Below are 18,658 nucleotides of genomic sequence, written 5' to 3'. Positions count from 1 at the left end.
TAGGTAGGATTATGGGACATCACCTATGTATTGCACAAGTGGCTGTTATGGTAAGTCCTAGGATGCTGTATTAATATATGTATCTATGTATATGTTTCTTATGCATGACTTTGTAGTCTTGACTGTATGATAAGGTCTTTCCTTATGTATATGATGTTGGTTTTATTGAATATGTGAAAGAACTTCCTACTTGGGTCACATGTAGTTTACTATAGTATTCTGTCTTTCATCCTCAGACATATGGGAAGGCAGAGCGCACCATTAAGACGTTGACATGTTGAGAGCGTGGAAGAATGACTTCAGAGCTAACTGGGATGACCATTTGCTAGAGTTCTCATATAATAATAGTTATCACTCCAACATTGGGATGGCACGGTTTGATGCACGGTATGGTAGGAGGTGTAGATCTCCTATTGGGTGGTTTGAGATTGGTGAGTCATCCAGTTTGGGACTAGAGATCATTCATGAGCCTTGGATAAAGTTAGAGTGATTAGGGACAGGTTGGCAACTGCTTCAAGACGACAGAAATAATATGCAGACAACAGAAAGCATCTCTTAGAATTTAATGTTGGTGACCATGTTTACTTGAAGATATCGCCTATGAAAGTGGTGATGACAATTAGTCGAAAAGGGAGGCTGAGACTGAAGTATGTGGGGCCATATGATATCCTAAAGCATGTGGGTGAGGTGGCTTATGAGTTAGCATTGCCTGCGGAGCTAGCTTCTGTCCATCCAGTCATTCATGTCTCCATGTAGAAGAAGTGCCTAGGTGATCTAGCATCAATCCTACCTATTGAAGGTTTGGGGGTTGGTGAAGACTTGTCTTATAAGGAGGTACATGTTAAGATCTTACACAGACAGGTCAAGTGGCTGAAGAAAAAGGAAATTGCAAGTGAAGGTATTGTGGAGAAATCATGTTTTTGAGGGTGCTACGTAGGAGGCTGAGGCCGACATGAGATCCCGCTATCCTCATGTTTTGATCTCTTGAGGTTAGACTTCCTAATCGTAATACTATATTTCCTTATCTCTTCGTATTTTGTTGCTATTGGTTGACTGTTCATAAATATTAAGTCATGATCTGATTGGCGTTACGATGAGTAATGGTAGTGTGATTTAAGGACGCATTTTTCTACGGAGGGGGGGGGGGGGGAGTAATGTACCAATCCAAAAAAAATTGACTAGATAAATACTTAAGGTGAGTTAATTTTTATTTAAAAATCTGAAATTTTATGGGTATAATGGTCCTTTCATGTATTAATTAAAATAAATAAGATTTTTGTTAACTTAATTAAATCCTATTTTGACTAAGTCATGAATTCAGTCTCCTAATCCTAATGACTCTCTCTCTTGCTCACATTTCTCAACTCTCTCTCGCGTTCTCAATCTCCCTCTCTCCCGTTAATCTGCAAAACACAACAAAACAAAGAAAATACCTCAATAGTTATTCACACTTGAAGAACTCGCAAAAATTTTTAAGTTTAAGACAATTAATTAAAACGTCAAGTCTAAGAGATGTTCGCCGAGTGGGGTGTACATTGAAGTGAATTTGGCCTAGTTTGGAGGAGTTTCCGGGCAGAAGCTTCACACTTGAACAACATCAAAAGGTGTGGGTTTCTCTCCTTGAATTCTTTCTTCGAGAGTACTTCCCTTCGAACGTTTCTCAAGCTCTTGTAAACTAAGGTTGTTCCCCTTTATATGCCCATGTCCTTTGCTCCCAAACAAATTTGTAGAATGGCTATGTTGTGATTCTAGATTTAGGCATGGTTGACATAATTATATTTAGTGTGAACATGTTTTATATGAGGAAAATTATGAAAAATGATATTCAAAGAGTAACCAAAAATTGGTGTTGTGTGTGCATTGTGGGTATTGGCTTCAGCCACTTTTTGGGGTCGAATATTCATGTGTTTTTTGTGTATTTTATGTGTGTCATGTGGTGTTCATTCGAATGAAAAATGTTGGTTTGAATAACAATCTTTTATCAAAATAAACTAATGAAAGAGGTGACTAAAAATGAGTGAAGAATGACATGAAAAAAATTTCCAGATTGCATACTCTCCCATAAGGATAGATTCTAGGTTTTTAAAAGGGAAATAAATCAGTTAGGTCAATGGGAATTGAACCCAAGACCTCATATGTGGAGTTGGATGAAAAATAAGAAAAAAAGAAGGGGCTAAGACGAATTGAACCCCTTAGCTATTGGATATCGCGAGGGAGGAAAAGAAAAAAAAAGAGTCTGGGGGAATTAACCCCTGGCCACCGTTTTCGCGAGAATGGGGAAAAGAAAATGGGGTGGGGGGGAATTGAAATCGCGAGCTGGGGGAAGGAAGAGGGAAAAAATTAATTAAGCAAATAAATGGGAGGCGTGGCATTCGAACCCACGACCTCCCTGTACGCGTGAAGCGAGAGGAAATAATGAAAAAAATGTGAGGTGTGAGGATAAAACCCACGACCTCAACTTTGAAGGGAGAGGCAAAATAACAAGTAAATAAAATGAGTGTGTGGGGATTCAATTCCAATACCTCAGTTCCACTCGCCATTTTAAAAAATAATAATAATAACGATAGAGGGGTTGTGGGGGTTCGAACCCACCATTTCACAACCTACTCAGTGACATTTAAAAATATAAGGGGGGTTGTGGGGGTTCTAACCTACAACCTCTCTATTGTAGCGAATTTAACTCTAAGAATCAAAGGGTTTGTTGGGGCTCAAACCCTAACCATATATTTAACTAAGAGTGAAATTATAATAGAAAATTAATACTTCAATGTAAATTTTAAAATATAATTTAGATTCTAATGTTATGAACATTAGAAATAAAATTACTAAAAAATATAAATGATATCAAAGTGATCCAAGATTTAGGTTCCCTCGCCCAAATTTCCGTATTGATGCATAAGTCATACATGAGTAAAATATTCAAGAACAATGCCATCTACTTAGATAAAAAATTAAGATCAAACCAAACCATTAATATGGTCCTTACGGACGCCAATATAATTTTTTTCTCTAACCACGTAAGGATCACAAATAACCTAAAATCCATGGAGTTTAACAAAGGTAAAATGAGAAATTTAGCATGTCTCTACCTGGGCCTCATTTGAACATGAAATACAAATGTTTTCCACTTTGAACCAAGCCACATCTTTAATAAGGTTTTCATGGTTACCAACAAAAATTTTCGGACCAAAAAACGGTTTGATCATAATCATTATGTTTTTTCAGAAACTTTTATCGGTTGTCCAAGCCGCCAGATACATGTGTTAATTTTCACGCCCGAGCCTACATCTGGGGCGGGACTAGAACTCGGTGACAATTAATAGCCTCGAACGATCCCTTAGCCTGACTTACTTAATTCAGTGGAAGACTCAACTTACTTCAGTTATATAATTGTAAATTTCTAATAAAATAACTTTAAATACCTTCTTTGACAAAGTGACACTTAAGTCTCAAATACTGAATCTGAAATAAAGAGACACAACTAAACTAGTAACTATCCGTCTATGAAGCGTCTAAACTAACTGAGAAGAATGCTAACACAAACTCCACAACATTTTATTGACCTCACTAAAAATCAATAAAAGGACCCTCCGAAATGCAAGGAGATTCTCCATGGACATTGGAGCTCAAACAAGATCAATGAAGTGTTGTGTGCTTATCATGGTTACAAGCGTCTACATCATAAGAGAGTGAAGGCCAATTGGCATAAGTACATTGAATAAACGAGTATGTGAGTTTGAATTCTAAACATATCCTTAAGGATTAACTCAACATTACTTATATATGAATGTAATATAATTTTTATTGGATATTCTCTAACCGACAACCGTTACTATGAGTCTAAGTTATTGTACAATGTATTACCTCAAGTTGAATGAGGACCAGTCTATACATTGTGGTCGGCATAGAACCTTAACTACTAAGTGGATCCATTAGACTATGCTAAAACGACTATGGAATACTATAAAAAGGATGATACTTTATCTTTCCATGTTGGCTTAATAGTTTATGGAGACTTGAGTTGATATAAACTCGTGCCACCATATCGGTGCTTAATACTACTCCCAAATACCTAGCTTTTATGTTTTTAAAACAAATTCTTCTATACTTTGAGATATTTTCTCAAACTTAGCTTCAAAAGATTTCTTGAAAATTATAATTTTCCTTCTTTGTTTTACTAAAACTAGCCAATGGCTCTGTGGAAGCCTAGCTTCATTTCTTTCTCAACTGTTTGAAAACATTTTGTTTAAAGTCTTAAGGACTACTTAATTCCCTTATAAATCTTGAGAAGTAAACTCAACTTGTTACTTTGTTGCTTAACTTCAAACATAACACTTATGGAATACATGGTTCCCTTATAGTTTTTGAGATTTTAATCCAACTCTTTACTTTTTTTAACTCATTGCTTTAATCTTGAAGCAGAGTTAAAATGTTTGTTTAAAGTTCTTTAATGCTTTAGGAACTTACTTTTACTTGTTTCTTATCTTTTAGACTTTACTCTTAATGTCTTTGATTTCGATCATAACATTTCTTGAATTTGATCATGGATTCAAGGATTATGATCTCTTGTATACGGATGATTTCATCATTTTTGATGTACTTTAGAGTATTGTAATCAACTAGTAATAATAGTTATATAACTTAAGAACTAGTACCAAAGTTGGGGGTGAAATGGGATCTCCAAGTGACCCTTAACTTAGAGACGGGAGGGTGCAAGAATCTAACGAACAGACACTACCATTAGGCGCTTTAGCTGGTGGGGTGTGCTAGAGCCTGATGAGAGAGTCTTCCTGAGGGGCTTTGGTAGGTGCGGCACCCCAGGGCCTGTCAGACCGTTTTTCAACTTATCTTCTCCGATTTTCAACTCTATACCTCCTAAACGTCCATGAATCTTCCCCAAAAGATGTAGGATCACTAATATACTCAATTCCCAAAAGGTTAGACTCGTAATAAAACCAGAAATATGAATCAAAACTACTAAAGGTACACTATAAATCTACCAAAAAGGATCCAATAATTGTTTAATAAGAACATGAAGATTAATTATTCAATCAATACAAAACTTGCTGAATTCAACATGTTGGTGTGTTGGTGAACGAGCCCAACACAGTAAGATCTAACATACGTTAAAGGGATCACCCTTTGATGAAATTCACGCCATGGTTCTTGCATTTCATGAAGAATTCCTAATCTTCCTCTTCTCTCCTCTTTCTCTAAGGCCCTAAGTGTTCTCAACTTTTCTAAAAAATAATACAGACTTGGTTTTACTTCTAATAAACCCCTAAAACGAATTAGGCAATACAAGGGTATAAAGACTACTTTACCCTAACAAAAATCTAGATTTATCTTTCCTAGGTCCAACAACCCATTTTTCTGAAAGGCGTGTATCCCTCATATGACATCGAAAATGTGCAAAGTCGGCGCCGTTGGAAATATCTTAGTTGGATGTTATGGACGTTTGAAAATGACCAAAAAACACAGTTTTAAAAAATGATTGTGCCTTTTTTCCTAGATTATTCTTAGTTATTTAAAGTTACGAAATGTTATAATATATCCTCCTTGGGATTGTTGGTCTTCGAATGATAACTCTTCCACTAAGCTAAGGGTTGTAACATCATTTCAGCATTTACTATACAAACAAGTAATAAGATTCTTAAACATAGTCTTATAAGATGCAAAGTAGAGAATCTATTACGTTGATCTTCGTTCTCTCCGGATTCAAAGAGATGAGGATATCTCTTCTTCATATCCTCCTCAACTTCGCAAGTCTCTTCTTCAACATATAAACATGGAATTTCGGATGAACCGTTGCTAATTCCTGGGGTAGCTCCAACTCATAAGCCACATTGGACAGTCTTTTTTATTCTATAAGGTCCAATATATTGGGGAATTAGGATGATTAGATGCCTGTCATTCAGTTCGCTTACAAAAGTTACTTTTGAGAATCCAAATGTCTCTATATGAACGTCCTTATGGGAGAAGATGCAGATCACTTATTGGGTGGTTCCATGTTGGCAAAGTAGTGTTTATAAGACCAGATCTGATTTTACAAGCAATGGAGAAGTTGAAAGTAATTCAAGAGAGACTAAAAACATGACAGAGTTGCCAAAAAACCTACATAGATTTTAGGAGAAGGTCGTTACAGTTTGAGGTGGAAGAATGGTTGTATTTGAAAGTTTCACCCATGAAGGGTGTTATGAAGTTTTGTAAGAAGGGGAAACTTACTCCCCGGTATATTGGTCCTATCAGAATCTCCAATAGAGTTTGCCATGAATCTTATGAGTTGGAGCTACCCAAAGAGTTAGCAAGGGTCCCTCTGGTATTCCATATTTCTATATTGAAGAAGTTCTTATGTGACCCTTCATTGATTATTCCAACTTAGAATGTTTAGATTAAGTATAAGTTATGCAATGAAGAGATTCTAGTCCAGATTTAAGATTCTCAAGTTACCAAGTTGAGAACTAAGTAAGTTGCATTAGTCATGGTTCTTTGAAGGAACAAATTTGTTGAGGAAAAAACTTGGGAAGCTGAGGAGGATATGAAGAAGAGATATCCATACATGTTCGAGTCTAGAGAGAATATAGATCAAGGTAGTAAATTCTCTTCTTAGCAATTTATAAAACGATGTGAAAGCATGTTATTACTTGGTTTTGTTGGATGAATGCTGAAATGATGTTAATATCCTTAGATTAGCGAAAATGTATCATTCAAGATCGAATGTTACCAAGAGGGATATATTTCAACATCTCATAAAATGAAATAGCTAGGATAAGATAGGGAAAATATGGAAAAGTTTGCAAGTTTAAAAAGTGAGTTTTGGTCAATTTCAAACGGTCATAACTTCTAGCTCAAGAGTAGTGAGGGGGAGTTCTTTACATGGATGGAATTCCAAAGGTGTAAAGTTTGCTCATTTTCAAAGTCGTTTGAGTGAGATATCTTTCGTAAGTTAGGCTATTGGACTTTGAAAAGACCAATCCGTATTTTAGTAAGGGTAAAGTAGTCTTTTACACTCCTATTTGCCAAGTTGTTTTAAGGGTTTTGTCAGGGATAAAAGTACGCCTTAATTAAGTTTTTAGTGGATTCCAATACTATAAGGTACATCTAAACTTCATGAAATCATCCATATATATGAATCATGAACCTTGAATCTATAATCCAATTCAAAGGGAAGTTAGGATCAATGAAAAGAAAGATAAGGAGTTAAATATAAAGCAATGAAGTAAGTTAAATTAAACATTAATTAAGCTTCCAATAATATTATTTAAACATTTGATGTATTTTTTAAGGCTTAAGTTTCGAGTTAAAAAAAGTTTAAAGAGTTAAGTTAAGTTCTAAAAAGCCATAAGGGAACTAAGAATTTCGTAAGAGTTAAGTTTCAAGTTAAGCAAAGAGTAAGGGCTGAGTTCATTTCTCAACAGCTATAAGACAACTAAATACTCCCTAAAAGTTTATAAATGTTTTTACATTTAACTTAAGAGGAAACTAAGACTTCCCAACATAGTATTGAACAACAAAATGGAACAATTATTCCAAGATGGATTTTAAAGATAAAAAGGGTTGAGCAAATTATCTCAACACAGAGGAAAGAGTTTATTTCAAAGCATAAGAAAAAGTATATTGGGAGTAGTATTGATCACAAATGTGGGGATGAGTATTCATATAAACTTAAGTATTCATGTAAACTATTTAGCCATCATGGGTAATAAAGGGTTTAAGATGATCACGTAGGTTTAGCCCGTAGATCCACTAGCTTGAGGATGTTTTATGCGACGGAAAATATAGGCTAGTTCTGGCAGCGTGGATGAGACAATGTATCACCGCTTAGGCTCATAGTGATAGTTGTCGGTGAGAAAAACTCCCAAAGAACTTTTTTAGATTTATATATAAGTAAAGTTGAGTTTTCGATTTCATTTTCCTTGATCAACTAAGTTGCTTTGCTATTTTACAAGCTTTATATATATCACATATTTTTTAAATTGCTTTATATATATACATTTTGTAGAGTGTTTTTTTAGTTAAGTAGAGCCAATGTAAATTCATCTCATTCCCATCAAGCTTAAATCGTTCTTTAGCATTCCAATTTGCATACTCGTACATTCAATGTACTGATGTCAGTTGTCTTTCATTGTTTCATGTTGTAGACACAGGTAACAAGGATCAGCATCCACCGCATGTTGATCAACTTTGAGCACTCACAGTTAGTGGAGAGCCTCCTTACTTTCTAGAAGATCATTTTTATATGCTTTTTAATCTTTAAATTTAAGAATGTTGTGCGGTTTGTCCCAATATTTACCATTGTATTGTTAGATGCTTCATAGGCAGATAGTCGGTTAGTTAAGTTGAGTTACTTTTATTTAAGATATTATGTTTAGACTAAAGTGCCACTTATGGATAAAGACGTTCATTATATTAATTATGAGGATATTCTTCTCTTTTTTTTCAATTGAGTTTAATCTCCTATTGAGAAAAGTAATCTAGACCAAGGGTTCGGCCATGTTCATGGGGTTGGCTCCGCGCGTGACATTAAAGGTTAAAGATTTATGTTTTTCATCCCATTTATATAATCTAATGTTCCTCTTGTTATAAATGTACATGATTTACATTTTTCAAATTATAGTACATCACTTCATATTGAATTAGGACGCTAAATCTTACAAATATTACTAAAAGTTTCCATATAATTCAAAAATTGAAAAATTATGATTGTGCCTACTAAAAATAAAATAAAGATTTAAGAATACAATTACCTATCTTGGAAGAAGAATAGTATATTAAAATTAAATTATAGGCTACTTTAATAGAAAAAATGTAACTTGTGTACCTTTTAACTTTTAAAAAAATAAAATTGGAAGATGAATGGAAAAAGCGAAACTCATGTATTTTAAAATTAAATTCAAAGTATATTTTACAGATCGTTGCCAATATAGTGCGCAAATATCTTGACAAAGCTTCTAAAATTAAAATTATGCACTGACAAACGACTCTAGAGAAGGTGATAATATCTATATCAAAACACTTTGTAGCTTTCAAAAAGCTATTGGCAGGTGTTGTTACGGAAGAAAACAAACTTTCTATTAGAACAGGACACATGTTGCTATTGTTGATTAATCCTAGCGGGGCATACCATATGTTTGTAATTCCTCCAGCAGCTTTGACACCATAAATAAGTTCCTCAATGATGCAAAGGCTTTTACGGTCAAATGGGGTGATTGATTTTATTGCCTTTGAACAAAAATATTTCTATTTGTTTTATCTTATTTAGTATTTGTTAAGATAAATGATCAGTCATAAACTAGTTGATCATTTCTCTTAATTAATACTAAATAAGATAAAAAGAAATAGATAAATCCTTTCCTAAAGGCAATCAAATAAATGACCCCCTTTAAATTAAAAAGTCTTCACATAATTGAGGAACTCTTTTATCGACTTAAAGATGTTGGAGGAATCATAAATAAATTTTGTGGAACTCGGGGACTAAGCCACAATATCGATATGTGATCAACTTTTAGTAGAATGTTTTGGTTCTTCATTGACAAAACTTGCTAATATCTTTTTGAAAGCTACAAAGAATTTTATTCTTTCGATATCATCACCTTTTTTGAGTCTTTTATCGGTGGACAATATCAATGTGTCATTAAAAAATTGTTTAGTGAGTGAACATAGCTTGACACAATAGGTTTGAAAAACTTAGTGAAGAAATTTGCTGACTTTATAAGAGATGATATTTGTTTTTATTATGTGGTTATGTTTAGTATTAAAATTAATTTCCTATTATGTATTTTTCTTAAAGATTCATAATACTTTAAATATATTTTGACTCGATTTTAAAGTTAAATGAGTTACATTTTTTGTCATATAACTTGCATTTCCTTTTGGTTTTTTTCCTATTATAAAGGTGCGTGAGTTATATTTTTTCAATTAAAGTATATTCTAATTTTTCTTTAATAGATTATTACAGTTTAAAGATAAAACATTTTATGTTTTATTCTTAATAATTTAATTTTATTTGGATTAGGCACACATTCATTATTTTTCCATTTTTGGAAAATATTGACAACTTTAGTACTAACTGTATGAATTTCTGTCCTTATTTCAATGAGAAGTGATGTGCTAGAATTAAAAAATCCTTAAATCATGTACATTTAGATATTGTGTAAAAATAAATTATATAGTTTGCATGGAGAAAACATAAATCATTTACCTTTAACATACATTGGGCTTGTTAGAAACCAACTATTGTCATATAAAGCATATGCAAGTAGAAGCTCAATATACATTATTTTATTTCGATTTATCTATTTCAAATGAAGTTAAAAGAGTTCATTAAATTTTTACGTAGCTTTTAAATATTTGGAGGTTTTAAGTATACTAGTTTGTATGACTATTGACATAATTTTAAAGAATTTATATGTAACTCTCTATGTATTAATTTGTGTGACATATGCTAAATTTCTAAAGTCACTTAATTTTAATATGTTTTTAATTGATAATCATTGTGATTTATATAACTCATGATTTTGAAATAACATATATGTTATTTTTAATTCACAAATATTGGATTTCGGTATTTATTCTTCCTCAAAGTGTGGTTAAGGAGGTGGATAGAAAATGTAGATATTTCATTTGGAGTAGTCTAAAAGAGAGAAAAAAAGTAGCATTGGTAGCATGGGATAATCTGTCAAACAAACAAAGAGGGAGGGAGGGGGGGGGGGGCAGTCTGAATGTATAACGTGTTACAAGATATGGAACTATGTCGTAGTGGCAAACTAATTAAGGTACTCATAACTTATAAAGAAGCTCTTTGGGTTAAGAGTGTAGATGGAACATATCTAAAATAATGATGAATATATTTGTGCTCACAAAGAACCAAATAATAGTAGCGGGTATTGAAAAGCTCTAAATAGACTAAAACTACGTACAGAAAATTGGCGTCAACAAGATAGATACACTTCTACATTTGATTGAGTATATTCGATGACTCGTAATTGAAATAAATTTAGTTTCTGTAGTTGCAGGTAATATATGTTCATAGTTTATTGACAAGAAAAAGAAATTTGATATTTTCCTTTTTAGTCTTTGTTTGAACTTGAAAATATAGAAGTTTTCCTCTCATGAAAAACCCACACCCTTAATATGGTCATGACGGACTCCAATAAACAATTTTTCTCTAACCATGTAAGCATCATTAATAACCCAAAAGACTTTAACAAAATTAAAATGAGAAATTTAGTATGTCCCATTCTGGGCATCTTTTTGACTTGAAATACAGATGTTTTAGACTCTGAACCAAGAGAAATCATTAATAAGGTTGTCACGGTAACCAACAAAAAAGTTTGGACAGGGAAATAGTTTGACCACACTCATTATGTTTTTTCAGATTTTTTTGGATAGTCCAAGGTGCCAGATAATTGTGCCAATTTTCTCGCACTGAACCTACACCGTGGGCGGGAGTGACACTAGGTTACAATTGTTGGCCTTTAATGAACCCTTGTCCTGGCTTAGTTATCTCAGTGGAAGACTCAACTGAACTAAGTTATAGAATTGGAGAAATTCTCATTAAAAATAAATATAAATACTGTCTTGGCCAAAATGACACTTATGTCTCAAATATAGAATCTTTAATAAAGAGATACAATTGAAGTACTAACTATCCGTCTATGAAGCCTCTAAACAGACTATGATTAATGTTGGGACAAACGCCACAACATTATATTAAACTTACTAGAAAGTAATAAAATAATTCTCTAGAATACAATGTGACTCACCCCTGACTCTGGAGCTCACACTAGATCAACAAAGCGCTGCATGCTGATCATTGTTACCTGCGTCTGCATCATAAGACAATGTAGGCCAATTGACAACAGTACATTGAATGTACGATTATACGTGTTTGAATACTAAACACAACAAGAAGGCTTCAATGTAGTACGAGTGAACTTACATTGGCTCTACTCAACTCATGAAATAATAACTCAATATAAAAAAATATGGACACATGTAATATAAAGAAATCTTGTAAAACAGTAAAATGTTCGTTAAATATAAAATAATAGTACACTCAACTTTACTTATATATGAAAGTAATATAATTTTTGTCGAAGATGCTCTAATCGGCAACAATTACTATGAGCCTAAGTTATGGTACAAATTATTACCTTACGTTGCAAGAGGACAACTCAATACATTGTCATCGGTATAGAATCTGAACTACTAATTGGATTAATTAGTCTATGCTAAAAGCACTATGGAATCATCTAAAAATTATGATCCTTTATATTTCAAAGTTTGCTACATGGTTTATGGAGACTCAAGTTAATATGAACTTGCCTGACCATATCAGTGCTAAATAATACTCTCAATATACTTAGCTCATATGTTTTAAAATAAAATTCTTCTCTAATTTGAGATAATTGCTCAATCTTAACTTCAAAAACATTCTTGGAAATCATAGTTTCCATTTCATTTTATTAAAACTAGTCGTAGGCTTTGTGGAATCCTATCTTCCTTCCTTTCTCAACAGTTTGAAAACATTTTTTTTGAAGTCTTAGGGACTAGCTAGTTCCCTTATATCTCATGAGAAGTGAACTCAACTTCTTACTCTTTGTTTAACTTATTATTTAACTCTTAGGAAATACTTTGTTCCCTTATAGCTTTTAAAAATTTAATCCAACTATTTGATATTTGCTCAATCGTTACTTGAACCTTGAAAAAAAGTTAAAATGTTTGTCTATGACTCTTGGATGCTCTAGCAACTTACTTTGACTTGTTTCTTATCTTTTAAACATGACTCTTAACTTTTATTGAATTACATTATAGACTTAACAAATCATGATATCATGTTTATGGATGATTTAATGACATTTAGATGTACTTTAGAGTGTTGGAATTAAGTCGGAATAACAGATATATTAAGTAGGAACTAATATAAAAATATGGGGGAGAAATGGGATCTCAAGGTTACTTTGGCGATGCGAGAGGGGCAGGGCGCTAGAGCTTCACGGAAATCTACTGCCATAAGGTGCCCTGGCTAGCGCGTTATGACAGAACCTAATGCACAGAGTCTGTATTTGGGGCTATAGTAGGCGCTGCACTCCACGGCCTGTCAGATGGGTTTTTCAACTTTTCTTCTCCAGTTTAAAATTTTGAACCTCCTAAACATACATGGATTTTCCCCTAAACATTTAGAATCACTAATATACTCGAAACACAATATGTTAGACTCGTAAAATATCTCAAAAACATAAATCAAAACCAATAAAGGTACACTACCACTCTACGAGCAAGGATTCAACAATTGTTCATTAAGAACCTCAAGATTCATTATTCAATCAATAATGAACATTCTACATTAACCATGTTGATGTGTGGGTCAATGAACCCAACACATAAAGATCTCATCTACCTTAAAGGGATCACCCTCGATAATATTTACGCAATGATTCTTGGCGTTCTGGAAGAAATATTCATCTTCCTATTCTCTCGTTTTTTCTCCAAAGCCTTTAGTGTTCTCACCTTTTCTAAAACAGAATTAGGACTTTGTTGTTAGACTAATAAACCCCTAAAATGAATTAGTCAATACTTGGGTGAAAAGACTACTTTACCCTAACTAAAATAAAGATTAGACTTTCCTCAGTCCAACAACCCAATATCTGAAAGGCATATCTCGCTCATATGATATAAAAAACGTGCAAACTCGGTGCCGTTTAAAAGAAAATCTACCAAGTTCTTTCAAATTTTATAAAGAACTCGCCCTTAATCCTCATGAATTGAGAGTTATAGCCCTTTGAAAATGACCAAAAACTCACTTAGAAAAAATTATTGTCCTTTGTTTCCTAGCTTATTCTTAGTTATTTCAAGATACGAGATGTTACAATATATCCCCCTTTGGAACATTCATTCTCCAATGAGAACTATTTTACTAAAATTAGGGTAGTAACATCATTTTAGCATTGAACAATACAAGGAAGTAATAACATTCTTACGCATAGTGTTATAACATGTTAAGTAGAGAATTTATTACCTTCATCTTCATTCTCTCTTGATTCAAAGATATGTGGATATCTCTTCTTCATATCCTCCTCAACTTGTAAAGTCTCTACTTCAACATAGAAATATGGAATACCGGATGAACCTCCGCTATTCAAGAAGTAGATCCAATTCATAAGCCACATTGACCACTCTCTTAGAGATTCTATATGGTAAAATATATTTGGGAATTAGGATGAATACATACCTATCATTGAGTTCTCTTACAACAGTTACCATTTGAGCATCCAAATGGCTCTATATGAAGCTCATTATTGGAGAAGATTCAAATATCTTATTGGGTGATTCGAATTTGGCGAAGAAGGGTTTATAAGACCAGATCTAGTTCACCACGATTTGGATAAGGTGAAAGTGATTTAAGAGATATTGAAAACAACACAGAGTCACCAAATATCCTTCGCAGATTTTAGGAGAAGGTGTTAAGAGTTTGAGGGGGATGATTGAGTGTATCTATAAGTTTCACCCATGAAATGTGTTTTGAGGTTTGGTAAGAATTGGAAGCATAGTCCCTGGTATATTATTCCTAACATATTCTTCAAAAGAGTTGGAAATGTAGCTTATGATTTAGAGTTACCCCAAGAGTTAGCATCGGTTCATCTGGTATTTCATATTTATGTATTGAAGAAGTGCTTGTGTGATACTTCATTGATTGTACCTACTAAGAATATTGAGATTAAGGATTTCTTATCCTATGAAGAGATTCCGTTCTAGATTTTAGATCGCAAGTACCCAAGTTGAGAGCTAAGGAAGTTCCATTAGTCAAGAATCTTTGGAGGAACCAAATTGTTTCGAAACCAACTTGGGAAGCTGAGGAGGATATGAAAAAGTGATATCCACACCCCTTTGAGTCCGGACAGAATATTTATCAAGGTAGTAAATTATTTTCTTCACACTTTATAAAACTATGTGTAATCGTGTTATTACAAGATTTTGTTGGTTGAGTAATAATATGATGTTACTATCCTTAGCATAGCGAAATAATCTCATTCGAGGAAGAATGTTCCCAAAATTGAGATATTGAAACATATAGTAAATAAAAATATCTAGGATTAGACAAAGATACTAAGAATAGTTATTTTTTGAAAAAATAGGAAAATATGGAAAAGTTACTAAGTTAAAAAGTGAGTTTTGGTCATTTTCAAACGGCCATAATTTCTAGCTCAAGAGGAGTTAGGGGAAGTTGTTTATATGGATGGAAATCCCTTGGGAAGATATTTCTAAGGGCGCCAATTTTTCTTATTTTCAATGTCGTATGAGGGAGATATGTTTTTTTGAACTTGGGTTTTTGGACTGAGAAAAGTCCAATCAATATATTAGTAAGGGTAATGTAGTCTTTTCACCCTACTATTTCCTAATTTGTTTCAACAGTTTATTAGGGGTAAAAGTATGCCTTAAGTCAGTTTTAAGTCGATTCCAATACGCTAAGGAACATCTAAATGTCATGAAATAAATATGAATCATGATCCTTGAATTCATAATTAAATTTAAAGGAAAGTTAGGATCAAAGCCAAGGAAGTTAAGTAGTTAAATATAAAGCTATGAAGTAAGTTAAAGAAAGTTTCTTAAAGCTTCCAATAGTATTATTTAAATACTCTAACTTCATTTTAAGGATCAAGTTTTGAGTTAAAGAAAGGGTAAAGAGTTTAGTTATGTTCTCACAAGATACAAGGGTGCTAAGAATTTCCTAAGAGTGAAGTTTCAAATTAAGCAAAGAGTAAGAGTCGAGTTCATTGCTCAAAATTTATAAGGGAACTAATTACTCCCTAAAAGTCTATAAATTTTTTTACGTTTATGCTAAGAGGAAACTAAGATTTCCCAACAGAGTTTTGAACAAGAAAAGATAAAATTATTCCAAGAGGATTTTTAAAAGATAAAAAGGGGAGAGCAAAATTGTCTCATCCCAGAGGAAAGAAATTATTTTACAAGAATAAGATAAAGTATATTTTGGCAGTAGTATTTAGCACAAATGCGGGGATGAGTGTTCATATAAACTCAAGTCTCTATGTAAACCATATAGCCATCATGGGTAATAACGGGTCATACTTTTTAGATGATAAATTAGGTTTAGCCCGAGGATCCACTAGGTTGAAGATATTCAATAACACAATTCTGGCAGCATGAGTGAGACACTGTATCACCATTTAGGCTCATAGGGGTGGTTGTCGGATAGAGAAACTCCCACGTAACTATATTACTTTTATATATAGGTAAAGTTGAGTTTTCTGTTACATATTCCTTGTTGAACTAAGTTGCTTTAGTGTTTTACAAGTTTTATATAGATCGCATGTGTTTATAATATTTTATATGCATATATTGAGTAGAATATTTCATGAGTTGTGCTGAGTCAAGGAATCTTTCCATTAGAATTGGACAGATGTTTCTATTTTTGCTTAATCCCAGGGTGGTATACCGAATGCTTATAATTCCTCCATCCGCTTTGACCCCATAAATAAATTCCTCAATAATTCGAAGGTTTCTGCGGTCAAAAGAAATAATTGATTTGATTACCTTTAAACAATGATTGATATATTTGTTTTCTCCAATTAGTATTAGTTACTAGAAATGATCACTCATAAGCAAGGTTATAATTTCTCTTAACTAATACGAAATAAGGTAAAAAGAAATTTATAAATTATTTTCTAAAAGAATCAAATCAATGACCCCCTTTGACTACAAAAGACTTCACATAACTCAGGAACTGATTTATTGAGTTAAAGATGTTGGAGGAATCATAAACGAATGGTGTGGCACCCGAGGAATAAGACACAATATTTATATGTGCTCCAGTTTTAATAGAAAGATTGGGTGTTTCATTAATACTTGCTCATATCTTTTTGAAAGCTACATAGTTTTAATCTTTAGATATCATCACCTTCTGTTGAGTCTTTTGTCGGTGCACAATATTAATTTGTGTTACAAAAATTTCGTTCGGGTAATGAATATATCTTGACACAATAGATTTGAGAAACTTTGTGAAGAAATTTTCTTACTTTATAGGTGACGATATTGGTTTTAATTTTGTGGATCTGTTAAGTATATAAATGAATTTTCTATTATGTATTTTTCTTATAGATTTACAGTCCTTTAAATATATTTTGACTCGATTTTAAAGGTACATTAGTCACATTTTTCCCAATAACATGAATTATTTTTTTTCCTAATTATAAAGGTACATGAGTTATTTTTTTCCATTAACGTATCTTCTAATTTTTCTTTAATAGATTATTGCGGGGTTTAAGATAAGACATTTTTATAACTTTCTTTTATTTGGAGTAGACACATACATAATTTTTCCATTTTTTGATTATATGGACAATTTTAGTAATATTTATAGGATTTTATGTCCTTTACTTCAATAAGAAGTGATGTATTAAAATTTAAAAACTTAAAATAATGTACATTTAGATATGGTGTAAGAATAGATGATATAGTTTGGATGGGGAAAACGTAAATCATTTATCTTTAAAATACAATGGACATGTTCATAAATCAACTATTGTCATATTATGCATATACAAGTAGATGCTCAGTTTACATTATTTTATTTATTTCGATTTATATGTTACAAATGAAATAAGAGAGTTCATTAAATTTCTACATAGCTTTTAAATATTGAGTTGTTAATTATAATAATTTATAGGACTACTGACATAATTTAAAGAAATTATATGTTACTCTCTCTGTATTAATTTGTGTGACATATGCTAAATTTCGAAAGTCACTCAATTTTAGTATGTTTTTTAATTTTAATTATTGTGATTTATATAACTCATGATTTTGAAATAGCATATATGTATTTTTTAATTCACAAATATTGGGTTTCAGTATTTATCCTTTCTCAATTTGTGGTTAAGGAGGTGGATATAGAATATGGAAGGGGGGGGGGGGTCTGAATGTAAAAAGTTGCAAGATATGAAACTATGTTGTAGTGGAGAAACTAATATGGGTACTCATAACATAGAAGAAAGCTCTTTGGGTAAGTCGTTTGATGGAACCTATCTAGTATAATGATGAATATTTCTGTGTACATACACAACAAATTGTAGTAGTTGGTTTCGAAAGTCCCTAAATAAATGGAAACTAGGTAAGGAGAATTTGTATTTACAATATAAATACATTTTTTTATTTGATTGAGTATATTCAATAAGTAAGACCCTAAATAAATGTAGTTGCTTTTGTTGCTAGTAATATATCATAGTTTATTGACAAAAATAAGGAATTTGATATTTTCCTTTTAGGCTTTGTTTGAACTTGAAAATATAGAAGTTTCTCCTCATGACCAACCTACACCATTAATATGGTCGTTGCGGATGCCAATAAACAATTTTTGTCTAACCACGTCAGAATCACTACCAAATATCCATGGACTTTTATCAAGGGTAAAATGAAAAATTTAGTATATCCTTGTCTGGGCCTTAGTTGGACTTGAAATACAAACGTTTTCCACTCCTAACAAAGTCACATCTTTAATAAGGTGGTCAAGATAGTGATCACACTCATTAAGTTTCTTTAGAATTTTTTTTGTGTGGTACTAGGTGGTAGATATATGTGCGTATTGTCACGTACCGATTCTAAAACCTTGGAAGGTTTGACACACTGTAACCATTGCTGG

At 32.6% G+C, this 18,658-nt stretch overlaps 1 protein-coding gene across 1 annotated transcript; it reads left to right on the top strand.

The window, feature by feature from the left end:
- The first annotated feature begins 274 nt into the window (after window positions 1-274).
- On the top strand, window positions 275-756 carry LOC138341973 (uncharacterized). The gene is made up of 2 exons (XM_069294158.1): window positions 275-431; window positions 539-756. Exons 1-2 carry the CDS (start codon window positions 275-277, stop codon window positions 754-756), a joined length of 375 nt encoding a protein of 124 aa, XP_069150259.1.
- Window positions 757-18,658: the final 17,902 nt, after the last annotated feature.

This window comes from Solanum lycopersicum, chromosome 2, assembly GCF_036512215.1.
Source record: "Solanum lycopersicum chromosome 2, SLM_r2.1".
Lineage (NCBI taxonomy): Eukaryota > Viridiplantae > Streptophyta > Magnoliopsida > Solanales > Solanaceae > Solanum > Solanum lycopersicum.
Note: the sequence above shows the minus strand (reverse complement) of the source record. Positions and strands in the feature narration are given on the sequence as shown.

Excerpts from the sequence above, each read along its gene's own strand:
- LOC138341973 (XM_069294158.1), top strand. The coding sequence starts at position 275 with ATGTTGAGAGCGTGGAAGAATGACTTCAGAGCTAACTGGGATGACCAT. Across the intron at positions 432-538 it reads TATTGGGTGGTTTGAGATTG|ACAACAGAAAGCATCTCTTA; the intron begins GTGAGTCATCCA and ends AATAATATGCAG.